The following is a 26677-nucleotide window of genomic DNA, read 5'->3' as shown; positions in this document are numbered from 1 at the left end:
GGGCTAGTGGCGTAAAGTACGAAGTGCCTTAGTTTAGGTTTTACTACTCTATCAAGACTGCAAATGGCATACAACTAGCGGAGGTATAAGTGAGGAGAGGATGCAGCCTTACGGCTAGAGCGAAAAACCTCAGTCCTGGGTAGCCGGCTCAAGTATCGGCAACAATGCTTATCAACCTTTGATTCTGGTCAAATCACTTAATCTCCCCGTGCCTTACAAAAATGAATGTTAATCTGTAACGAAACTGGTGCTCATGTACAGCGTTCTAATATTGAATGTCTGGGTGTAGTTCGTGCTACATAAAACTCTGAAAAAAAGAAAAAAAGTGGAAGGGGCTGCAGTAATTATACAGTGGGCACAACTAAATTAAAAAAAAAAAAAAAAAAAACAACTTCAAGGAATGAAGTAGTCCAACATGAACACAATGGTGCCCTGCATTACAAAAAAGGCCCCGGTTGAGAAGAAAGTCACTTTCAAGATACTCACCCACGCCAACAAATCTATCTACAACACTGGACCCCAATACCTCATCAAGAGAATCTCCCTCCACATACCCAAGAGAAACTTCTGATCTGCCAACCGCGCCCTCGCGGAAATCCCACACATCCACCGAGCCAGAACAGGTGGAAGAACCTTCTCCTTCATCGCTGCCAAGACCTGGAATGACCTCCCGCTCAGACGCACCCCCCTCCCTGAATATCTTCTGGTAGAAACCCAAAACCTGGCTCTTCGACTGAATGGAGCTGCTTACGCCCCCACCCCCTAGCGTCTCAAGACCCTCAGCCTGCTTACAATTCCCCTGGTTGATTAGGCAAAGTGTTACTGGTTTAGAAGCAGTATAATCTCTAGCCAAAAGAGCAGGCACATGACTTACCTTATACATGTCAACGGCATCCTGGATGGGCAGGAACTTGTGCTTGGCATGCTTAACTGTGTCCCGGCAGACAACACAAATTGCAACTCCGTCGTCAACACAGAAGAGCTTCAGCTTCTCCCGATGCTCTTTACACTGGTCCTTTCCGCTCTTCCCTGGGCTGCCCCCCTTCATTCTCTCCACCAAGTTAGCCAGAGTCTTGATGGGCATGAACTTTCCCCTGGAGTACTCAGCCAGGCAGATGGGGCAGATGCTGCGTGCTTGGCCTGCACTGGTGCCACTGACGCAGACCCGGCAGAAGCTGTGCCCACACTTTAGCAATACTGGCTCTTGGAAGAGACCATGGCAGACTGAACAGATCAGGTCATCAGTGAAGCATGCAGAAGCATTACAGGGCGGAGGAGAGTTAGACCATTTGGACGCCATTACTGCAAGAAAGAAAGACCAACTATGAATAGATAACTTCCAATACTATGGAAAGACTATCACTATAAGGTAACGTAGAGTAAATAAAACCTAATCTAGCCAAAGGCAGCAGCAAAAGGCATTTAACTACTGTAATAAAAACATTGTGGTCCATTCCAGGCAATAAGCATTTTGCTATTATCTACTAGCAGGAACCAAATAAACACCTTGAACCTGAAGATAAAGGCCAATGGCCAGACACCTGCGGTGTCAGTTCTCATTCAAAAGGATTAGTCAGACGTGTTCTCCATTTTGTCCAAAGCGCATTAGATTATTAGTTCAGGACTGCAAAATAAACTTGCAGTACTATCCAGCAGTGCAGCACAAACCTGACAATTCCACTGCGAATGCTGCCTCCAATGAAGCAGCACAGCCATGGAACCACTGCACCAGCAGCAAGAAGTACTTGTGAATAGTTCACTTTAGAGGCTGATAATGGGCCCAGTCTAGATATACCAGTCAGGGACAGTACAGCGCTGCAGAGTATTTGGTTTTAAAACTGTACCTTCACGGGCAACATTTACAGGCTACTGCCATGATATGCACAGCAATACACTAATAAAGTAACAATCATACAGGCAATGTACAGTGAAACAAGACTGGAGAACATATGAGGCATGTCTAGTTAAATTAACGAGCACTAAAGCTATTTCCACTCCCTTTCCATTTTAATGTACCCTCTTGGTTATCAAATATCAAGTCATGGTGGGCATTTGATTGGGGGGTAAGATGCAGTAGTGCCTTCAAATTCATAATCCTATTTCTTTAATCCCTTCAACAATCAAATGGGGTGTGGCCTAAAACAAGCAAATGACCACCCCATGTCCATTGACCAGCACTCACTTGTTGCAAGAATTCACAGTGTAACAAAACAGCCTTTTAGCATCTCAATGCCTATTACTTAAGTATTATTGACATCATTTGTGCATCAGAATTTGCTTTGCCTTCTCTGTACAGCCTGGTCTTTCCTCCATTGGATACAAGCTCTCCATTTTGTTGAAACATTAGGGAAAATGCAAACCCCATCCTGTAGGCCTGCACCGCTACAGGGAGACAGCTTCTCTCTGCTTATGCCCATGGATTTCTTTCTGGCACTTTGACCAAAAAGTATACCCATGCTGAGACTTTTACCTGAACTGCGCCCCCGTTCCTTTCTGGTGGCAAGAAACCCCTCGCCTAGTTAACTTTCCATAGACTCTTTGGCTGAACCTTCGATTCCCAAATTTATTGTAAGATGGTCTTTAACTCTGCTAAATGTGTGGCTTATACTACAATCTAACTGCTTACTCAGACTCCTGACTTATTGCCTGAACGTGGATTCTTGCAATAAATTCTAAATCAGTTTAATATAATAACTGAATTCAATCTATATTGACGGTGTTCTTTAGATTGTATTCTTCAAATGTTCTTTCCATAGAGATTGTGCATCCAACAATTGGGTTCTAATGCATAACAGACAGTCAAATTATTCTCAGAACATCAGATTCTTTTTTTAATTGTTTTTTGCACTAATAGTTTTGCTGTACATGATCTGGGCCAGATTGAACTTCAGGAGGTTTGGGCTATCAGTCACTATCCTATACATTTAAAGCTTAACAATGAGTAGTATATTTTAATTTGATTTCCAATCTGTGGGTACGTCACCAAATAATTGGTGCTCATTGAGTAGCCAACAGGAGTCACCCTGATGTGTCATCCCTCAATGCGATGAGCAAAGTCCACAGGAGGACCAAAGCCTCTATGGGTGCGAGTAGATAAAATTGAAGATTACAATTTGGGGCCAGGGAAACCGCTGCAACAAAAACTTTGTAGCACGTCTGTTGGTATTGTCCATGGAGTCCATGGACGTGAGGGTTTTAGGGTGCCCAAGTTACAAAACCCCCTGTCAAGCTCAAGCCCAACATTCCATGGTTAGGCTGAAGAATTGGGGATGCATCGGCAAAGTTGGGACTATTCGTAGCAGCAGAGGAGTATTAAGGGATTCTGGATAGAAAAACATTGGGGAATCCACACAAGTGACACCTCCCTAGACTTTCTTCCCCCCCCTCCCCCCCGGGATTGGTAGGTTTCCCTAGAAGGCCGACGAGCCAGAGATCAAAAACGCAGGTTACTCTGTCACAGTACAAGGTCTTTTGTAATTGATAATAATTAAGTCGCCTCAGTAGATTTTGCTAGGCCTACCCACAAAAGTGAGGTACAATTTTTATTGTTCGAGTTGAGGGAATGCTGGGTTGGTGGAAGTTTGTGGATCCACACAGATTCCAGAACTTTCCATCACAGAAATGTGAGGAAACTTTTTTGACAAGGTTTGAGGTTTAAAAGGGATCCTGGGTAACAACCTGGTGAGAGCAACACAAGACACTACAGCCTGGATTTCATTCTGTAATGTTTGAAACTTCATTCTTTTATCTTTGTATCCATGCTGATATAACATGAACATCTGACTGGGTGCTAAACATCTGGTACCATGAGGTGTTACATCCAATATTTCTATTTGCAATAGTCCCAAACGTCCCTATGTCCAGTTCAGCATATCTTGACAAATTAGCCTATTGTCCATTTCCACCAAAGCATAATTTTTTGGGAGAACAGAGGTTCTCATTTCATGAACCATATCACTTTTCTGTGAAAAATGTAACGTCTGAACAAAAATGCACAGCATTCACAGAGAGAGTGGCAATTGTCCATAAAAAAAAAAAAAATCCAGCATACCTTCAATGTTGAGCACATCTGCACACTCTATTTCAACCCACCTTGGAAATAATCAACCACTACATTCACAAATCTGTAATTTTCAGAATGACACAGGGCCATGAAAATCCATAGGAAAATCAGGATGTATATCTGCAGAAGAGCTCCTTTTTTCTGGCAGAATTAAAGCATCACACTCCCCTACAAGAATGCAATCTACATAGGTCCAATCAATGTGCTTTTGTTGCAGTTTCACACAAATGGCCACCTTATCAGTTTCATTTATTGTTACTTCTAAGTGCTACAGTATGAAAACACTGGTCTACTTGGCTGAAAGCATTACCTTCATGACAACTCTACCCTTTTCCTCCAAAGAACTCATAACACCAAACTCAAATCTATTGCTCTTTGCTAGCTTTCCATCACAAATCAACTTCTCCAAAAAAAAGTGATCATGCCAAAAAACTCTTCACTGGCCTCCTGTTTCTAAATTCTATTAGCATCACCGAGGTATCAATCACACATTCATTAATGGAATACGTAGTTGCTTTTGATCTTTTTACAAGCAAAATACTGATTTATAATTTTATTCATAGCATGTTGACAATATCTTAACTAACTTTTTAACCCCTTGGGCGTGGCTGCGATTCTGCGCCTGTGCGGCACATTCCAATCGCCGGTGCTGTCATGATGGCCGGGAGCCGTCATCAGAACACGAGCACTGTGTGTCATGACGGCTCCCGGCCGTCATCAGCATGCAAGGGGTTAAAAGCTTTCCCATTATTAGATAAAAACACACATGGTTTAAAGATCACCTTTTTTATATAGGACTGTAGGACTTGGCCCTTTTTGGCTTAAGTCCCTAAACGGTTGGCTTTCCCCTAGGCCTTTTTAGGTCTCGCCTGTCGATGCGCATGCGCATCGAGCAAGCGAGACTATAGGGGCTCATCGACTCTTTATCTAACTTGCAAGGAATCGTGGCGATTCCTTGCAGTGCCCGTGACTTTTAAGCTCAATGCGCATGTGCATTGAGCTTAAAAGCGCGTGCACAGCCGCCCGCATTCCTCCGACACCTTTGAAGTGAAGCTTAGCTTCACTTCAAAGGCCCGGCTTCTTCACACCCACATGCCGCTCTGCCCCGCTCCGCCCCCTCCCCTGAGTCATCCTGCCTGCCCCTTCCCGCCGTGTCGCATTTCTCCTCCCCCCTCCCCTCTCTTCCCTCCGTCTTGTCTTTTAGGCCGGCTCGCACAACTTAATTTGCTCTTCCCCTGTGCTTCTCTTCATATGGGAATGAAGCCAGGGAGGGAGATGGCTCTCACAGTGTGCATTAATGCGTGGCAGTATCACCCAGGCAGTGTGCATTAATGCGTGGCAGTTTCGCCCGGGCAGTGTGCATTAATGCGTGGCAGTTTCACCCGGCATGAAGCAGGCGCCTCCTTTCTTTTGTTTTATACGCCGCGGCGTGCTCCTTCAAGCTCCCCTGCCCTTCGCATTGAATCCCCTCTCTTCCCCCACGCTTGGCACACATGCAATCTTTCCCTTAAGGTTGCAACGCTTCTTTAATACACACTTCCCTCTGCAGCATTTGCTGCTCTGCCCAACTTCCTCCCTCCGCTCGCGGGCGCCTCACCGCTCCACCACGCAATAAAAGTACCGGTAAGCCTGGAACATACAGACACCCGCCGGGCAATAGAAGTTGCAAAGTTTGTGCCCGACGTACATGCTCGCCTGTGAAGTGAACAAGTTCCTAGCCCCATCCAGCTCTGGCGCGCCCAACTTCCCTCTCTTCTTTTATATCTTGCGTGCAAACAGCACAACAATCAGCCGCACCAGTGAATTATTCACGTCTTTAATTTGCTCACTTAATGACACCGGCGTTCTGTAATCAGAGTGCAGAGCCTGCTACCAAGCATTATGGATGACGGCCGGATTTAAATGCTGGACAATATAAAGCTCTCAGTGGTTCTGTAGTTAGTTTTTCACAAGGCAGTACTTAGATAAACTGCTGTAACGCATATTTCAAACACACTGTATGATGTAGACTAATCATGTTATCCCGTAGACAGCCCTGTTTCAATGGTTTATTTGCTTTTAAAAAAGACTGGTTAAAACTGTGTTACATGAAATAAATGCACAACTGCACAGTTAACCAGAGGTAAGTTGTTTATTCAAATAATTTTGATCAGCCTGTGTATGTAAAATTAAACAAGATCTAAAGCGCAGTTTCAGGGCAATGTGAACAAGGGCACCATGCTGAGTGAATACCTATAATGTTCTCAGCCACGCAATACCTACAGTGTGCACGGTCGCCGAATACTTTTATTTTATTAACATGATGCCCGCTTTATTCACAGCCCTGCAATACCTATAATATGCATGGCTGCTGAAAACTTTTATTTATTAACATGGCGCCCGCTTTATTAAGAGCCTTGCAATACCTATAATATTCACAGCCACGCAATACCTAGAATGTGCACGGCCGCAAATACTTTTATTTATTAACATAAAGCCCACTTCACTCGCAGCCGCACTTAAAAACTGGCACGCACTATAACAATTTGCATTAACTTGATAAATGTGCTTGTCAGGGTGGAATCTAAACGCAGAACTTTGCTTATGTCAGCTGCTTTTGAACCACATGAACAGTGTAACGCGGGGACGCCAGTGGGTGCACAAAACTGCGATTTCTTCGTCGCGGAGCTGTTAGTCAGCTGGTTGGTGCTTGCGTAAAACGAATTTAGAAACGGTCGTTTTCAAGCGTCGTAACGGCAGTATGTGTGCGACTATCTTTAATTAAGTATTTGTGTAATTCCAGCAAGCATGGAGCGGTAAAATCACGGCACAGTTTCTTTCTGTGAGAAAATATGTTAATCTGTTTTTCTTCGCACTGGAAGCGCCTTGCCCTCGGATGACAGGCTGTGCCACTGGTGACTCACGTTTTGCTTTAGGCAACCCGTCTATGTTTTAAAATTCAGCAATCGTTTGCAAAAACATCTATGTATTTTTCCGCAGTGGGACCCCTCACCCCTAAAAAACAAAACAAAAAAAACACACTTTGCAGCTTTCCCCGTACTTCTTCTAATATACAAAGCACACCGCTGAATTGCATTGCTTGCCAAATGTGTTTTTCCTCATACATATCTCGCTGTCATTAATTGATTCTTTTCACCCGGAAACTGGTGCTCAAATGCCTTTAAAATCTCGGGTACGTGCTCTGTTTGACTGATGTGGCGTGCCTGTGGTGATTACCGTGAGCTGGGGATGTCATTTGTGTTGGAGAAGCACTGTTTGAGCATTAATGCACATGGAACGAGCTGTCATACATGTGATCAAGGCTACATTGTAGTTTACGCAATCCTGAGTCCAGAGTTTTACAATGTTTTCCAGCGCCATAAAAATTGTGTGATCCTGGGCAAATCGTGTTTCTGTCTTTATTCTACGAACTTCCAATAGTGCGCAGGTATTGGATAGGAAGTATCCGGCGCTAAAAAAACGCAAGGAGTCCATTCCATAGTGCATTTTTAGATGGATAATTGATTTTATTGATGCATATTTTTTCCCAGCGATTTTGACTTACGATTAATCTGTTAAATATAGCTATATAATTTCTTTTTTTTAAAACTCGATAATTGAAGTGAAAAGCGCAAAACTGAATATACGAAGCATGCGCGCGGATTTTGAGTCCTTTTTCTTTCTCAATTACCTACATCTTGTGTTTTTCCTCTCTCCTCTGGACCGACATGATGGCAGCAGCAACGGGAACCCGATGTTACCTCACCTTTCGGCCATGAGCCAGCACCTGTACAGCCCGGCCCCTCCTCTCTCTCTCATTCTGGCTCGTCTGACTTTCAGCCTCCGTACTTCCCGCCCCCCTACCAGCCCCTGTCGTATTCCCAGTCGGCAGACCCCTACTCACACCTCGACCCCTTCTCCATCAACTCCCTCCACCAGTCTCACCAGCCCTCCCCCAGCCAGCAGCAGGGCTGGCCCAACAGGAACAACCCCTCACCCTCACTCACCCTCAACCCCTCACCCACCCTCAACCCCTCACCCTCAACCCCTCACCCACCCTCACTCACCCTCACCCTCAGCCTCACCCTCACTCACCCTCAACCCCTCACCCTCACTCACCCTCAACCTCATGCTAAAGATTTACAAAAAAAACCATTAACAATTCTAAAAGCACTAACTCTAATGCTGCGAGACCTATTGCATTTCTAATGCTTGTTTCTAACATGGTGTTGCCAACTTCTATGCTTTGGACACTTTGCCACTGCTAAAGAGTGCCAAAGTGCAAGTGCTCCCTGTATAATCAGACCCTCCAGGATTTCGCGGTTTGCCACAAAAATCTGCAATTTTGTAAAAATGCTGCGATTTTTACAAAAGGGCTTTTTTTTAATGGACCAGGTTTGATTGGTGAGGGAGGCAGTGGTCAAACACCATGCATTGCAGGCAGCTCCTATGATTTTGTTGGTGCTTTAGAGATGGTTTGCGAGGACTGGTCTAAGTGTATTGTGCCCTTCGGTAAAAGCGAGTAATTTTGTAACTTGCTAAACTGCTTGCAGTAGCGCACAAACTGTAAAAAGAGCTTGCGATCTCATGGAGAGGATGCAGGTAGGAAAAGGGCGGGGGGGTTGGCTTATGAAGTATGCCCTGCGTATTGAGGGTTGCATGTGGGGTGGTTTGAAGAGGAAGATGTTCAGTTCCTTCCTGAATAGCAGAAGTGAAGGAGCTTGCTTGTCACGAATATCAGTGCAAAACTGTACACACCACAGTGCGTAAGATAAAGTCTAAGTGGACTCGACTGAAGTAGAGTCCAGACCTCGAGACAGCAATGCAGATACAGGAACTGATTCACAGAGCCAGTGGCACTTGTAAAGGTACATTGTAGAGGGCACACATGGTTTGATATTACAAGTGCAAGATATCCACAAAAGGCATTTTAAGGGAGTGAATCACACCCATGGGAGGAAGAAATCGTATTTTTGTTATGCTTTGCAAGTTTGTGAATGCCCACAATCACATCAGTTAGTAACCTCTGACCCTTTCAATGGTCGCATGTTTGGTGCTGCGAATGGCGCAGTAAACCCCTCTCCAGGTGGAAAGGGCACAGAAAAGATACACACTGATTAAAGGAAAGAGTTTCTTCTCGGGAACATTGTTTTTTCGCCGGAAAACACATGTGCTATTGCACAAATATTGGACAGCCAGCAACTGATCCCTGCATACAGTTTTGCATTGTTCAGATCTATGTGAATACATGAAACAGCAGTCCCAAAATCTTTCTTGGAGAAGGTCTGGAATCCTGTGATTGGTGCAATGTGAGAAGCCAAATCTAAACCTGTGCCCATGAGTACCTGTGCTAGTTCAGCTTTATCTCCAGTCTGAGTTGGTTGTATTGACTCGAGGCCGGCCGATCTGACATCCAGAAATGGATGGGGCAGTCCAGATACGACCTCCAGAACACGGCACAATCACCACATGTTAAGTTTTTAGTTTGCTTAAGTGCGACACTTGAATGTTTTCAGAGAGTGACATTTGATCACGAGTAGAACAAAGCAGTTATTTATGTCCATGAAATAACATTAGAAAATACCCACTTTACCAACCTAATTGTTTAGAACTGGCTTTAAAACAGCCCAGGTTCCAAAATGAACTTAGCAAAAAATCAAGGACATATTAAATGTGTCAATCACCCAAGACAAAGCACCACTTGCCAACTATTCCATGGGATTGCACTTTCCTATAATGACGCCCTGTGTGCAAGACCTCAAACACATACACGCACACCTAGACACGCCACAGGAAGCGTAACGTGAAGTCACAGAAGTTTGTGAACACCCAGAAACATATTTTTATTGGCATTCACAAATTCCTCTTCCTCCGCTTTTCACCCTGGAAAGTGTTGATTTTTACTCCAGCTCAGGGCGTAAAGGGTCTAGATCACCCCTAGATTTAGATGAAGGGTTTCTCTGTGTGGAGTTCACTATGAGAAGTTTGCACAGCAGGGATAGATCCTGCTGGGAATGCCACCGGATCTTTCCAGAAATACACATGAAAGCATGTGCCTGACAGACTTCAGAAAAGCTATACATCTGCACTTGTACATAGGTGCAAACATACTATTACAGATTCAGTACTTTATTTGTGAATCAGGCCTTGGATTTATTATGATGAACTATAAAAGTGCGCTTACCAGTCCTAAGAGCATGCACTATCTGTTCGAAAACCTCCTACGCTCTATACAGCTATCCTCCATCCGACATCCAATGGATAGTTAGTTGCCTATTCAAAGTGGAATACTCTGCTAAAACAGTTTCTATTGATTTAAGGCTGAAAATTATTGATTATGAGTAAAATAGTGCTGCAAAAATGCAGCTAAATTTCCATATTTGTGCCACTAAATTTCCATATTTGTGCCGCTAAATCCTGGTGGGGGGTCTATATAATATATAATGGCAATTGGCTGTCCAGGATAGATATGCTTGCATTACTAGTAAAGTGCACTATGTGTGCCAGGGCTGGTAATGCAACTGCTACTAGTGGGACGGCAGCACTATTTGTGCCACTCACAAGTAGCTGTAATAAAAAGGGAACTCAGGCCTACCATTGCAGTGCCTGCGCGCAATTTGTTAAACAGCCATGTTGTTCTGACAAGTGCACTCACTTGCCAGACCTTACCCTTCCCTTTCGATGCACATCAGACACACGTATGGTAGGTCTAGGGTACCCCCTTGGGCAGGGTGAAGTGCATTTGAAAGGTAGGACATGTACTAAGGTGTGTGCCATGTCCTGAAAGTTAAAGAATCTCCATTTCGTTTTTCACTGTGGAAAGGCCATCTTGGCTGTAGGATAGAATGGGATGGCTGTGTAATATGTTTTAAAGCCTACCTTCCTAAAAGCTTAAGATGGAAAGGTGAAGTTTAGTATGCCTGAACTTACGGTGTAATAACACATTTTTCAAAAATCTTTATTCAGATATAAAATATCCATAAAAGCACAGAACAAAGCTACCAGCAAGAAATGTGCATTTAAACATTACATAAATAAGACATTCATGACTTACACCGTGAATAGACACGGACCTATACATTATGCAAAACAACGCAACAAATTCATCATAAACTTATGGTTAGGTCAGACCAATAACAAAGTATTTCATAAAATATAGCAGCATAATGTAGTAAAGTGCAAAAGGTTTGACAAACTAGCATCAGAATATTTTCAGGACACTATCCAGTGTAAGCAGCCTGGTACATTAAAAGTGTTATCAAATTAAACTATAATGTTAAGATCATAACATAAAAACATTTTTCAGAGCATCAATCAAGGTCCAAATTCAAGTTCCTTATCAAACATTTTAAAAGGAGGTGCAGTCAGGTCAATTTATGAAGTGTCCATGTAGACGTGCGAGTGGATGGCCATTTTCAGAAAAGTGCTAACGCGGAGGATTACATTTTCCCGGTTAAGCTTAAGGGTGGCCCTATACACCTTTTTATGAAAGTGGTTTTTGCACTGTGTGTTTAGAAGCCACTCTTAGAAGTGGCTGAGTTTTTGTGCTCTAACATTTGTGTGTCTACCTGGCTGTGGATGGACAGTCTGGATTTGAAAGCGATAGGATCTGGCGAATGTCTTGACCCAGGGGAGTAGAGGCGACAGCAACAGGCTGACCTGCAGCTGGAGTGTAGGAGAAGTCCCTTGATGTGAAGAGGCCTGGGTTGCTGCTATAAAACAATTGTCCCATCTCCTGCTGCGTGATTGATAATCCAGATCCCACCTAATCAAAGGAAGAAAGGTGTCACTGGCAGGGAGGCACCCAGAACTGGTTTGAACAGGGGGTCAGTGCCCCCTGAAACACAAATACTTCAAAGCCATTGAGGGGTATAACTATGAGAACTGAAGCCCCTGAACTTTGGAGAATGACTTGATCTAGTGTGAACAAGACTGGAGCTACTTCGTGGTCAATAGAACCTTTGCGAAGGAAGAAACAACTGAAGAGACTGAAGGATAGGACAGACCCTTGCTGGGTGTTCTGGGGCTGGCCTGCAGTTTACGGTTTTAACCAAGGAAAGGCTAATGAGACTATGCTGTTTCCCCCTGCTAGAAAGGACTTTGCTCTGCGCTGTGTCCTGAGGTAGCTTATTGCCAAGGCCCCGAAGTGAGCTGGCTCCCTGTTTCGGAAACACAGGAACACCAACATTTCCATAAGAGTCTCAGCAGCGCCGTGTGCTTGTTGCAGCCTGAGCGTGCCCTGGGATCATGTGCACTGGAATCCAAGTAAGTCAGACGCTGTGTGCAGGTGTGTTGTGCACCGTGAGACCTATGTGAGGATTTGCCTTGTTATCATGTGCACCAGAGTTAAAGTGAGTCTCAGCGATGCTGTGCGGGTGATCTTCATGCAGCTTGAGACCTTCGTGTGGAGTGCCCAGTGTTCGTGCACCCAAAGTTTAAGGAAGACTAAGCGATGCTTTGTGCGTGTGCTCTGTGGCAGCCTGAGATCTTCGTAACTGTAGCAGCCCGGATCGGCAGTCCCAGAGGAGCAGAGTTGCCGGCCTGAGCCGCCGTTGCCATTTCACAAAGTTGCATTGGTGGCCCAGCCGCTGGACGAGGAGAGGAGTGAGTTTGCGCCCCCAGGTAAAGTGTGTCGACTCCTGGGGTGGGACATGGATTCGGAGGGAGACACTCTTGGACCCTCTTGGGTCAGCCAGGCGAGCATCTGCTTCGGCTCGTATCGAGACCTGTATTGCCAAGGGAGTGGCAGTACAGGGGCAGAGTGCAGAGTTGCACTTTGATTACATCGTACAGGGATGTATGACGTTACAACGCATACTTTTACCACGCAATTTTTACAACGCAGGATCCATTACAACGAAGTACCATTACCACGCATGTATTTACAACGCATATACCTTTACAACGCATACAATTACAACGTAAGTATTGGTAAGTATATAATATTTTTTTTAATTTAATTTAATTAAAATTAATATAATGTAATTTAATTAAAATTAATATAATTTAATGTAATGTAATGTAATTTAATGTAATCAATTTAATTTAATGTAATTTAAATTTAATTATATTTAATTTTTACCCTGTACCCTTTTACCCAAAAACCCAAAACTGACCATGAACCCTAAAAATACCCCTTCACCCAAAAACCCAAAACTGACCCTGAACCCTAAAAATACCCCTTTACCCAAAAACTGAAAACTGACCCTAAACATACCCCTTTACCCAAAAACTGAAAACTGACCCTAAACCCTAAAAATACCCCTTTACCCAAAAACCCAAAACTGACCCTGAACCCTAAAAATACCCCTTTACCCAAAACTGACCCTGAACCCTAAAAATACCCCTTTACCCAAAACTGACCCTGAACCCTAAAAATACCCCTTTACCCAAAACTGACCCTGAACCCTAAAAATACCCCTTTACCCAAAAACTGAAAACTGACCCTGAACCCTAAAAATACCCCTTTACCCAAAAACTGAAAACTGACCCTGAACCCTAAAAATACCCCTTTACCCAAAAACCCAAAACTGACCCTAAACCCTAAAAATACCCCTTTACCCAAAAACCCAAAACTGACCCTGAACCCTAAAAATACCCCTTTACCCAAAAACCCAAAACTGACCCTGAACCCTAAAAATACCCCTTTACCCAAAAACTGAAAACTGACCCTGAACCCTAAAAATACCCCTTTACCCAAAAACTGAAAACTGACCCTGAACCCTAAAAATACCCCTTTACCCAAAAACTGAAAACTGACCCTGAACCCTAAAAATACCCCTTTACCCAAAAACTGAAAACTGACCCTAAACCCTAAAAATACCCCTTTACCCAAAAACTGAAAACTGACCCTGAACCCTAAAAATACCCCTTTACCCAAAAACTGAAAACTGATTAGCGTATTGCGCATTGCATGGTTACTGCATAACAAATTACCCAATTGGTGTATTATGCATAGCCGTATTTATGCATAATGACGTATCGGGAGGTTGTATTATGCTTTGCATTATTTTACCTTGCAAAGTGCCCGATTGTTGCTTTACTGTTAGAAATGGGATCTCTGGTTGGCGAAGGCTTGCGCCAAAGCCAAGAAGAGACCACCACTCTAGTCAGGGCAAGTGAGTTACATGCCAAAGACTACCCCTGCTCACCTCCTTGGTAGCTTGGCACAAGCAGTCAGGCTTATCCTGGAGGCCATGTGTAAAGCATTTATGCAACACAGCAACATGCTAGGCATACCACCAAAAGGAACTCCACACAAGGTTATCAAAAATAGCGCTTGTATTACCATAAAACACAATAGGATAGTCATCACGCAATATACACTGTACCAACTGGCACTGGGCAATATTTACTTGGGATTACATACAAACATGCATGACAGGGCCACTTGGACCACTGTCAGAACCATCACTTAGTAAAAATAGTAAATGTAGCACATAGAACACAACCAGTAATTACTGATAAACACTGTATCAACATCATCCTGTAACACAATTATGCACAGTATCACATTTAGTCGTGAAATAAATTCTGCGCCAACCTCATAAGCCTAAACACATTAGACCATAACCTCCCCAAGTATAACTCACGTTAGGAAATATTCTCACCATCATAAACCACAGTAGAGAATAAACTCAAACATAACAATATGCAAAACCTCAACCCCTTAATTGCTGCGCACGTTCAGCGGCCGACGGCACCACTACCTCCGTAGTGCTGCCGTCGGCCGTTGAACGTTCGAACCTCACCTGCACAATGGAACGTCCAGCACTGGAGCTGGACGTTCCATAGCTTCTATGAGGTTAAAACCACATTTAGAGGCATAAATCAGGGTGCGTAAATCATAACATATAGATCCCATTTCCTAGCACCACAAATCACATTAGGGCCTGGCACCCTATAAACCCAACAGTCCCCTGGGCCAACTGGCCTTCTCAAAGGGGCTCAAATGCCGTATGTCCAAATGTCAGGGCGCGTTGCCAATGCAGCAGATTCCATGTGCACACTTGTGCAGGCCTACACGTAGTAGCTGACACCGTGCTGCACAGCTGTGAAAGTACTGGGGCAGAGGAGTGCATCTCACTCCTAACTCAAGCACAAATGCCCCCAAAAAATGAATGGCCTAAACGTTGCAGCTGCCCACTACTTGCTGGGCAGCTGTAAATATCAAATGAGGCCTTGACACCTCCGATGCCCTTAGAACAATGTGCAAAATGTTGCAGCTGCAGCTGAGGATCATGGGAAGGAGCCCTGGAATTACTCTTCCCCCCCCCCCCCCCTCTCCACAAACATGCCCCCAAAACGTGGCAGCTGCCCTCTAGCAAGCGGGGCATCTGTAAATCAAAAGAGGAGCCCGGCATACGGTGCCTTCTGGCTCCCACGGGTCTCTTCAATAAACTTGCCCCCCCCCCCATCGTGGAGCGCACTGGCGCTCCAAACAAAACATGCCAGCCTTGTTGGAGTAGCCCGCGACGGCGGGCCCGCTCAGGGAATGGCCAGCACAAGAACACTGGATCCTCTGGCCCTTTAAACAACAATATGCCAATCGCATTGGATGGGCCATGCGACCCGCCCAGCCCTCACTCACCGGGCTGCCTCGGGGACTCCTGGCTTCTCTCGTCTCCCTGGGGCTGGAGCTGCTTCTCCTGTCCGCAGGGTTTCCCTTCTGCTCTCGGGAGCCGCGCTAAGCATTTTCCGTCTCCCGGGCCTCGACATGGAGCTTGCGAGGCTCCAGTCGAACTCCTTCCGGCTGTGGGCCACTCGCACAGTCATGCATGGCCGGACTTCCGCTCCTGCCATTCTCGGCCGCGGCTCTCCTGCCAGCAATGCAGGGTGGGCACCCGGGGTAAAAATAACGGCATCAGCAGGTGGGCACCCGCCATGAAAACAAATGCGTAAGCTGGGGGCACCCGCAATCCCCCTGGCATCATTAGGGAATCCCTATGATGAGCATTCCCTCACCAAGGTCTGCAGCTCAGGGCTGCGCAGCCCCCAGGCTCTCCCTCTCCTTTGGAGAAAGTTCAGGATAAAGCGCTCACAGGGCGCAGAAAACAGCAAAAGGTCCTGGAAAAGAATAAGTCACAGGAAAATGTCCTCAAAGATAAAGGACAATGAAGGGTCCAGGAAGGCAAGCCCTCATGGTAGCCCCCCGCTGGGCCCCAGCAGCAGCACCAAAGTACAGAACTGAACATTTCAAGGGGTCACAGCCCCTATATTTATGCTACATTTCCTTTGTGTAAAGTGCAGGGCATGGGGGAACCAGATGCAACTGGTTCAGGGGGGGATTTGGAGCACTTTGTTTTTCAAGCTCCTCTTCCCCTTTGTCAGGTGGGGGCTCTGATTAGAAAACACAGGGGACGGAGCCAGCATTGTACAGGCTGGGCACAGTCCTTTACAGAATCAGTGGATTACCCCTCACTACGCTCAGCCCAGGTGTCCCATTCAGCCCATTGTTGACTCATCCTGCCCCTCCCGGAGCCACCCATATACCTCAGCTCCAGTCACTCGCAAGCCAGAAATGCAATAGACGTCAGGCAGGCAGACACATAGCACACAAAAATGCCAAGGTCTAAAAGTGGCATTTCTAAAATAACCACAATAAATCTGCGCACACCATTGCGCAGCATTTATTCACACATACCACACTGCCCCTCACATAACAGGAATTACCACCGACACGGATCTACCATTTACCATCTACAATTATTTCTTTCTTGTAAGAGAAGATCACACATTCCACGCTGCACCATGTAATGTCAGGGAAAACCGAATCAGTTATCAACTGCTCAATAATTTTATACAAATTTCTTAAGCTTCTTCATTAAATCACTTCAACACCGACTATTTCCAAGCTTATTTGACCAATATTGCTGCATTATTTAACTTTATTTCAGGACAAATCCCTTTCACCCTAAGCAACGTGTCGCAAAATACTTGCTTCAAACTCTCCAATAATAACAAATCCTCAGAGATTAGCTGAAAAAGTAGGACTATGATCCTGGCCCTATTCATACCCAGCTTCCCCTGATGTCTCCACCCAAAAATAGGTTGTCATTTTGGTGCCACATACCCTTCTCAAAAGGTCTCTCCTTAAACTAAACACTGGTCACAGAATACTTAATTACAATAGCCAGCCCTCAAAAACAGGTCTCGACAATCACGCCTAACCCTTAAATCTAAATTTAAAGGAAGATAGTGCTATTGGATTAATATTTAAATGAAAAGCAGGATCTTCTGAGATACTAACTTTTTATCTACCCCCTCCCAATGATTTGACACATAGGAGGAACATTTGTTTTTCCATCAATAACTTGAAGCGATTTGTAGTCACTTTGTTGATCCACATATTCAACATATAAAAAACACTGATCCGGTCATGGACGTCGTCACTTACAATGGCCAACATTTATGAAATGATTGTCGGAATACCAATAAAGTTCAGAAAGATCAAAGCTCAACCACGGTCGATTCCTTATTTAACCCATGGGTATAAATAGAGATTGGTAGAACCAGTCCCTTTGATAGTCTGAGCACATGGAATATATTGGTTTGGTTTTCAGGGTGTGGAAAGATGGGAGGCGGGGTGCTCTCAATAGGAAGCCTTACCGTGAAACCGGATCTAACTCACAGTAAGGACACGATAACGGGTAATTAGTGGTACATTTACTACTACAGATTAGTTCTATTGCAAGAAGTCTGGGGGCCCAACTAAGTCAGAAATGTTACATCTAAAACACAAACTTCACCATGCTCATTTACATTGTAGACGCGAAAGGAGTCAGAATTGAAAGTCCATTAGACGGAAATCTAGCATGGTGTTTGCTGTCTAGGTAAGATAGAAACCTGCTTTGAAACCGCTGCCCTCTCATTAGAGAGTTGATCCCCACTTGCTCCAACTGAATCAAAAGTTAGACCTTCAGAACACTCTGGGGTCTGCAAGCTTACTCGTCCTATTGTCTTGACTTCTTCAGAGAGCTGCTCAGCTGCCTGATGGGCTTGGAATCAGAATCCTCCAGGAGGTTTGGAGCTTAAGGAAAAAAGGTAGCAAGTTAGCCAGCTCTATGTGTATGAACTGCTACAGATTTTATAAATACATTTTTATATGGGGAATTTGCAGTGCTGGTTTTATAATGATGGCAAAAAAAGACCAAGTCTGAGAATTTAAAGAAAGAAAACTGGCCTGAAGCAGACCTGGGAAACTTAGCAAAGCTGTAAAATACTTTAAACCCGCATTTCCCAAACTGAGTCACAAGTCAATTTTTGATGGGATGGGAAAGTCTGCGCAATAAAGATGCCTTTAAATGCGGTCATATTTGTCGGTGCTTCAAAGACAAATGTAAAATGGCAGGATGGGTCTTGTGACAAATTGCTACTTACTCTTAACATGGGCATTGGTGTTCACTTTTATTTCTCTGACTGCAAATGAGTTTTTAAAGTGAATTATGTGGCAATCTTGCTGGAATACATAAGAGTTTGATAGGAAAGGTAGCAGGAACTCTTTTTGCATCACAACATGTGAAGACCTATAAACGAACTGAACGCATTCAACAGTTCAAAAAGCAAAATGGCAAGTCTGAAGTGGGTTGGAAACTGATTTTAATCCAATGGAAACAAATCAAAACGTTTTACTTGGTGTTGCACCAATGATATTCATAGAAAACAGATTACCACACTAAAATGTGTGTGCTATGTAGTTTTAGCAGTAAAACGTTACGTCGATGCAAAGTTAGTGGTCATTTCAATGGAAAGGTTCTGTGTCAGGGACGGTGTGCTACGAAACTATGCTTTACAGTAAAAAAAAATCACCTGCCTTGTGTCAATTACATTTAGATGGGTTGTGATAGTTTGTCGTTCTACAAAGTGGATCGCAATACTGAAGAGTTTTGGAAGCCGCTTTAAACCGATCGATAAAATTACTTTATACGAGTTCCCCACTCACCCACACCGTCAATTACAAGGGTTAAGATTACGCTAGAACCCTTTTTTAGGTTGAGTGTAAGCATATGGCCTCTTGTTTACTTTAGTATACTTCTCAGTAGGCCTAAAGGCATGGCCCATGCTTTTGAATTGTTTCAGTGTCCTTTAAAAAGCCTTGCTTTCTAGTGGTCAGTCCTGCCTCTTTGACTCTTTGTTCCTCCCAGGGAAGCAAGGACTAAGTACAGCACCAGTACGCTTAGTTGTGTTTATCCGTTGGTGGGGGGTGGGGAGGTGGGGGACTATTTTATTACTTTTTCTGCATGGCTCCTGTTACACTGTGGGTGCTTCGAGTCTGTAGCTGCTTGCATTCATTCTACTGCAGAATTCGTCCCTCCCAAGCAGGAGAAGACCAGCTCTTATGCCCCGATCGAAGTTGCTGCGAAATAAGTGTTATGCTAATGGTTTAGGAGGTGCTCTTGGAGGAATGTAGTTTAATGTCCCGGTTACTTACCTGTAATCTTCATTATTCAGGATGTTTTTTTTTTATATTTGAATACACACTGGTTGTAATTTCATTAAACAATATTTTTTCCCAAATAATTTTTCCACCATAATACCAACTTTAAATATTTGAATGTTTAAGGATTATACCATCAGTAAAAAAAATAAAAAAACACAATGTACTTATACTTCGATATTTGGGAAAATACATAATTAAATGCTAACCAACATATACCAGTACACCATATTATTCCTTCGTCATGGTACCCAACTCCTTTCTATACTACCTTCTACCATACTACCCTCCTAAATCTTCTCAATGGGTGTTGCGCGCCTGCTCCCTTTTGTCATACACGGTTATGTTGGCTTTTGGTATGTGCATTGCCGGTCACGAAAGAGGCTTAAAAGTAACGGTAGCTTATGACGTATACTGTAACCAGGGGGAAATAAAAATAAAAAAGGAGAAGTCGAGCCCAGGTGTAAGTTTCTCCTCGTGCCACACACAGTCCGAGTCGAGGACCACTGTGGCACTACTAATCTAAGCAGCAGAATCGATAGTACGGAGATTAGACGATTAATGGGGACACGTGAAATTGTAAAAAAAAAAAATTTAATGGCATACACTCGCGGCAAACCTATGTAAGAACTGTGGGGGTCGCTACCACTGCTCGTACACCATTTAGTAAAACTTGGTTTCCTATACGTTACAATGTGATCAGTGACTTAAGGAAGAAATAAGAGACTGACCATCAGCGGAATTAACATTTCAAGGTCTACCTGTGAGGCAAACTCCATCCCGCTCAGACACCGCTACAAGCCCCTTAAATCAATCGTAGCCTTATAGGAAGGTAAGTGATTTTACTCCCAAAATTTGACATGGAGGCTGCACACATTTCCGTGACACTATTTTAATTCAATGGGTAGTTTCACCAGGTGAGTCGGGTGTTTTTTGAAACCTAAGACGGGGAAACCGTTTTTCCTTGAAATCATTTGTAAGTAATGCTCGCATTCCATCAAATGACAGGACGGCGTGGACTTGCTTGAAGCCCAGAGTGGTGTGGCAGAGTAGTTCCCGCATTCCTCAAACAAAACGCTTTATTAAAACACGCGATACAATTAAAAAAAATGTTTTTAAAAACCCACCAGAATAGTCAATTCACCCGTTTAACTACCGTCGGCTGGTTCAGAGATCGCCCTTTTATTCTCATAAGCCTTTTCGCGTTTTAGGACTTCTACAACGTAAAACACGTGCGTCTCCCGAGTAGCTAATATGTACACATAAGAACACATTCTACTAACGACCTCATGGAGAGGCCCCTCGTTAGGGCTGATTATTTAAAAAAGTCACCTTTCAGAGTGAGGTTTGATATTTAGAAATGTAGGTTCTAGTAAACAAATAAGTACTATTTTCCGCACAATATTAATATCCGGTCAAAGTAAACAAAACAACTAAAACTAGCCATAAGAAATTAAGGCAGCCCAAAATACAGAAGGTAAACAACATCCCTGGGGAAGGTTAACTTCTACTGGGCTTCCTGAGTGGCTGAAGGGTCGTGCTCTAGCAGCACGACTAACAAGCGTCCGCGCTTCAAAGCCCTCCCTTAAGTTCGCACTTTGCAACACTTACCACTTCGAGCCCTCTGACCCCAAGTAAAAGAAATTGCGGTGGGTCGGCTTCGGAATGCAGGGAGACGTTCGTCGGGGTCACCGGAGAGGGAGCGCGGACGTTCAGTGCGAAGCACTCTGGATAGGCTGTGGAGTCCTTGCAGCAGAACTTTACTTTCGCGGTTTTTTTTCCCAGATTTAAAGGTTCGGTTACCAGGGTAACCAGGTACTGAAGTGATAAGAGGTCAAAGGACTATGGGGAAAAAAACACACAGAAAAAACCAGAAAGCCAGAGAAGCGACCCAACTGCATTACATCACAACGCGATATGAAACTTTATTTCTCGTTTTCTGGTCATGAGGTTCTAAATCTGCAACCATGTCTTTTTTTTTGTCTAGTGTTTGTCTTTTTAACCCCCTCCTACCCCACACAGATGTGTTTTCCTTACCGCTTTCTCCATTGCTGTCACTTTTGTATTTTCGTGTCCCACATCTGTTTTGCTCCGTATCCCACAACCTTTCTTGTCCCAAGCTCTTTTGTTTTTGTCCTTACTCAAATTGTCACCCCCATATTTTTCAGCTTACTGCATTACCTTCCTTCTTGCTCAGGACCTTTCATTTGCCCCATGCAATTTCATTTTACATCCTCTCCACAGCATTTCATTTTCTCTAGACTCATGTCCTAGATTTTTTTAGTCAGTCATTTTCAACCCATTCATATTCTTCTTGATCCACACCATTCTTCTTTTTACATCTTTTGATCCCTGCCCCATAATACCCTTTTCTTGCCCCCACCATATGTGTTTTCTTGCCCCATTCCCTTTTTGACCTACATACTTTTTATTACCTTCTGTCCAACGCTCTTTCTCCAAGTCATTTCCTCTTGCCCTGCATCCATTTCCGCCTTCTCACTACCCCTCTCTAAACCCCATGTTACACCTTCTTGACTCATATCTTCATTTTCTTGCCTGTGCTGTGTACATGTGGTACAGGTTATTTTTTCTCACTCAATAAAACTACTTTTGCCTTTATAAAGCTCCGTGCCCTTCTCACATCTTGCAAAAAACACAGTTGATGGACAGAATGTAGAACACATCTTGGCCTCTTCTCACATGTGCTATGTTTTTTTGTGACCAAGCCCTCCTTTAAGCTCCTTGCTGTAACCCCTTCCCGTATTCGTCCTGCCCTCTTATATATATATATTTATTTCCCTGGGACCTTTCTTCATGTACCATGTTCTATGTTTATAATTTTTTTCTTTTTTTTCCTTCTTTTCACGTTGTCGTTCTTCTTTTACTTTTTTTGCTGTCTTTTTTAAGTCTAGCTTGACAATGCAGCTGTTTTTGTGACCTACTGTTACTAATTATTACATTATACACAAAGCGAGGGTTGGCTCTGTCCAGAGGACTATATTATTCTCACCTCAAGGTAGTGGATACTTGATGTAACTGCATTAGGCTTTTTAAAGTTTTATTCAAGAATCAAGGGCAAGTCACAGACAATGCACTTATCTTTACAACCCACATATACATGTATACTTGCACTCAATCTAGTTGCTTCAACCAAAACGAGCATATGCACAACCAATAGGTCTGGCTTTAATGTAGTGAAGCCAGAAAACAAAGGCATTAACACATGTATTTGCATTGATTAGCACATTAAAGTCAAAACTTTTGACTTTGCCAATGTTTGTTACCTGAATTCTTTCATTACCTAATGCCCTTATATTCCTTTTTCATTTCTTCCTTTTCCACACATTTTTCTTGTCCCACATTCTTTTTTCTTGCCCCAAGTAATTTTATCTCTGTACTCATATCTTTTTGGTCCAAGTAATTTCTTTTTACCCAATCCTTTTAGTCTAACTCCATGCCATTTCAAAGTCCTGTTACCTGTTCATTTCCTCTTTTCTTGTCCTGTCAATTTCGTCCTACATTTTTTTTTTAATTCTATGACCTTTTAGACCCTAGGTACTCACATACATTTTCCCCGGGGCCACAACGTATGAAATAGAAATAGAAAGAGAAAATTCTTTATTGTGTAGTTAATTAAAACCATTACAATATTCCAAATCATAAAATATATTTCCTTCACGTGTTATTATAGAATAGATATAAACGATTATGGTCTGTGGTATGTCCGAGGGCCGCATAGATTTATGCCAGCTGGGTGAGAGTAGGGTGTTACGGAGCAGGGGTGGGATGGAGGGTAAGTTGCATTTGCATTGTGTGGTAAGTGAATCATGGGGTTATTTTGAGGGTTTCATTCCATACTGCCGTCTAAATTAATCTACTAATCTCTAGAAGAGTCAAAGATTTGACAATACTGTGCTATGCAATATATGAATAACTTTCCCTTTACTGCACTTTGAGGTAACCCTTCTCTACATGCTATCACCACCTTGGGAGAGTCAAGTATAAAATAAAACTGCCTTCATTATTGAAGTGGGATAAAAGAGAAGGGCACAATGTGAAACCAGAAAACCTACGATCAATCCCAGCTTCCCACTTCGACCAAATTATGTGATTCTAGGCAATAGTTATCTTTCAGATTGCCTTACTTTTTTTCTTTACCACGTGTAATCTCAGCGTGAAAAATGTGTGTTACAGATATGCACTGTACAAAACATTCTCTTGTTTGATTTAATAATCTAACATTTTGCCCATGTATAATTGCATCCCAGGCCACCCAGAGGGTTCGACAGTTTGATTTACTTGCCTCTTAGTTAACTATTGACATTGTTGTCAGGGTGGGAGGAGGAACGAATATTATTACATACGCCACCTGTGTGCGGGGCTCGGCTATGCCATTGCGGAGGGCACTAATTCCTGCTGGAAACACATCCTGGCTGGAGCTTAAGTCCAGGGTGTTACTACCGCTAGCTCACATCACCTGCTCCCTGTTTGGGCCGGACTCACCATGGTGCGACTGCAATTCCTAGGGTGCAATGCAAGGTATTCCCACTGCTGCAGGTGAGGGGAAGGTGCTTCTATCGAGCTATATAGCTCTACCACCCCCCCCTCCGCGGCGCGGGCCGCGCCCGGGCCCATCCGCGCCCATCGAAGACCGGATAAGGCTGGGCTGGGCCAACCCTCTAAGACTTGCAGCAGATTCTCCGGATATCCATATTGTATTCTCTACCTGAGGCATAGTGTATATACTTTCCCTAATTGCTGTGAGAATAACTGTGTTTGCCCGTGGAGTAAGGAACGCAGCCTATCCCGTCTACCCAACAGCTACGCCTGAAGTTACGCTTAAACTACATTATCCCTTTAAGTGAAAAGTTCCAACATGAGTAAGAGAAAGGGGGCTTCAAGCTTGCCCAGCGGGCTACCACCTGCTCGCACGCGCTCAACAATTGATAACTATCTAACACCAGCTGTGGACATGGTCTCAAGTGAGATTCAGATGGTTGAACACCGCCTTCCCCTTACAACATGAAGAGGTCAATTCTCACATCAATCAGAGTTATAACGAGCCTTTACCAGTACAAGGTGTTGTGGAAATAAGAAGCTTGCAAGAGGCACCAAGGATTTTGACTTCTACTGTGAACCAGCCCTGCAGGGAGGGTGGAGGTCCAGCAACTGCGGGGGATGTGGCTGTGCCCAACATGTTCTGATGGCATGGTTCAGCTCATTGCCTCATAAGGGGAACGTGGGCCTAGAAACAAGCGAAGGAGGAAAATTGCTAAAACTATAAAGGCGAGAATTTCTGCCAAAATTAGCAATCCCCTTTCGCAAAACAAAGCTGTAGATGGTATCCTATTGGGGGGATGGTGGAGCCCAATGTGAATTCATGCGGTGCAAAGAACAAATGTTTAAGTGAGCTTTTGGATTCCAAGCTACGTCCCATTTTTGATCATCTGGATATAATTGAATCCAATATAGCAAAGTTAAATGATCCTCGGTCCTTAATCTCTATTTGCACCCAGTATTCGGTCAGTGATTTCACCACTATCTCCATTGATCAAGTCAAGGATGGCTCCCAGCCAGTTAAGATTGTGCCAACAACCCTACCCGCTATTTGCCCAGCAGCTTGCCCCAGAGACACGGCCATTCTTCCTACGATAGATCTTCCTCCAGCATCAGCTCCATACGTTGTAGTACTGACTGATGTGCCTAGGCTCACAGAAACTAATGCGGAATCTACAAGAGGCCCAATAAATACATCTATTCATTGGCTGAACAACAACGTTACTGGCAGTTGGGACATTTCAAGTGACATTTTAATGGCAAGGCGGGCGGGTGACATTAGGGGCAGGGCCTTGCAGAAAAAAGGAGATGTTATTGTAGTAAACTTCCGTTCGCCAAAGGTGGTCCCGGAAATACTGTATAAAGCTAGAATGGAAATGGTCAAGAATAGTTCTAGCAAGATAGTCCCACTTGGCTGTTTTATCAGCATTTGCGGAATAAATCGGGTACCTCAGGTAGTTTTCCTACCAGACACCCGCTATTGTTTGAACCTCCCTCGTCACTATCACTACACCTGTCCAAAAGATTTGCCCCTCTGACTGGCTTGGAAGAAATAGAGTGACGTTTTGTGGAGGTGTCCCCCTACCCTGTTTCTCAGGAGGCAGACAGGTTACTTGCTAGTCCAGTGCTTGCCAACCAAATACTGTCCCCTCCCCGACCTAATCCTGCACCTTCGGTGCCAGGCCTAGAGGTGGTGGGTAGGGTTTTTGTAATTGTAGACCTCGTGTACGGAGGAACAACATCTTACCGCTTGACTATCCTGGGGTAGGACATTGTACTGGGACTAGCCTGGAGGATTCCGCAAATGTAACCTCTGTTTCCCATTTGCCCTCTGGCCCCTTACTGCTTCCTCCCCCATCAGGATAAGTGTGATTGCAATCAATTTTAAAGGCCATATAGATAATGCTTGTTTGAAAATTCTAAATTGGAATATAGCAGATATAGCCTCAAAGATTGTATTGTATAGTTTTTATGCAAGAAACGTGGGAGAGTAAGGATATTGTTTTTGACGGATTAATGTGTTTAACTTGCCCGCTGCTCCTTCTACATCCAGCGGAGCTAAGGGGGGCATGCCGGCCTGGTTTAAAGTGGAAATTGCTGGCATGATTGTTCAGCTATTCCAGGAGCAGGGAGAGACGCAGGTTTTTTGTTTTGCCTGGAAAGATACTTTTAAGCTGTACCTGGTAAATGTTTATAATAATAACTTTACATCCAAAAGCAATTTTCAAGGGCTGTTTATGCTGATTGAGAAGCTTGTGGAGCAAGAGGCTCGAGTGGATCATCCTTTTAAGTTGTTGGTGGCGGGGGATTTTAATGCGAAATTCGGACTTCCATTACTGCTTTCCCAGTCCCCCTTTGATCCAGCCGCTTCTGAGCTGGACCAAAATGTAATGGACACCAGGGGAAGGGTTCTATTCAGCCACCTGATAGAAAGAGGAATGGTTAATATGACGCCCAATTTGACTGACCACTATATTCCCACCTTTACTGGACGAGGTATAGGAAGTACTATTGATTACGTATTTGTCTCTAGGGGCATGTTTCCCTCTATCAAAGATTGTGAGGTCCTTATCGAGCCTTATAGTGACCACAATCCTATTTCTGATAAGTTAGTGTTACCTTTAGGGGACTGAAGCCCAAAC

At 43.9% G+C, this 26677-nt stretch overlaps 1 protein-coding gene across 1 annotated transcript in view; it reads right to left on the bottom strand.

Annotated features, from left to right (window-relative positions):
- Nucleotides 1-21294, bottom strand: part of LOC144766853 (zinc-binding protein A33-like) — a 104741-nt gene extending 83447 nt beyond the window's left edge. Inside the window, exons 1-2 of the mRNA XM_078650568.1 lie at nucleotides 21090-21294; nucleotides 875-1302 (exon numbers count right to left, since the gene is read on the bottom strand). Of these exons, the coding sequence (XP_078506694.1) occupies nucleotides 875-1300 (426 nt within the window). The 5' untranslated portion in view covers nucleotides 1301-1302; nucleotides 21090-21294. The remainder of the gene's footprint in view (nucleotides 1-874; nucleotides 1303-21089) is intronic.
- Nucleotides 21295-26677: the final 5383 nt, after the last annotated feature.

This window comes from Lissotriton helveticus, chromosome 7 (genome assembly GCF_964261635.1).
Source record: "Lissotriton helveticus chromosome 7, aLisHel1.1, whole genome shotgun sequence".
Taxonomy (NCBI): domain Eukaryota; kingdom Metazoa; phylum Chordata; class Amphibia; order Caudata; family Salamandridae; genus Lissotriton; species Lissotriton helveticus.
Note: the sequence above shows the minus strand (reverse complement) of the source record. Positions and strands in the feature narration are given on the sequence as shown.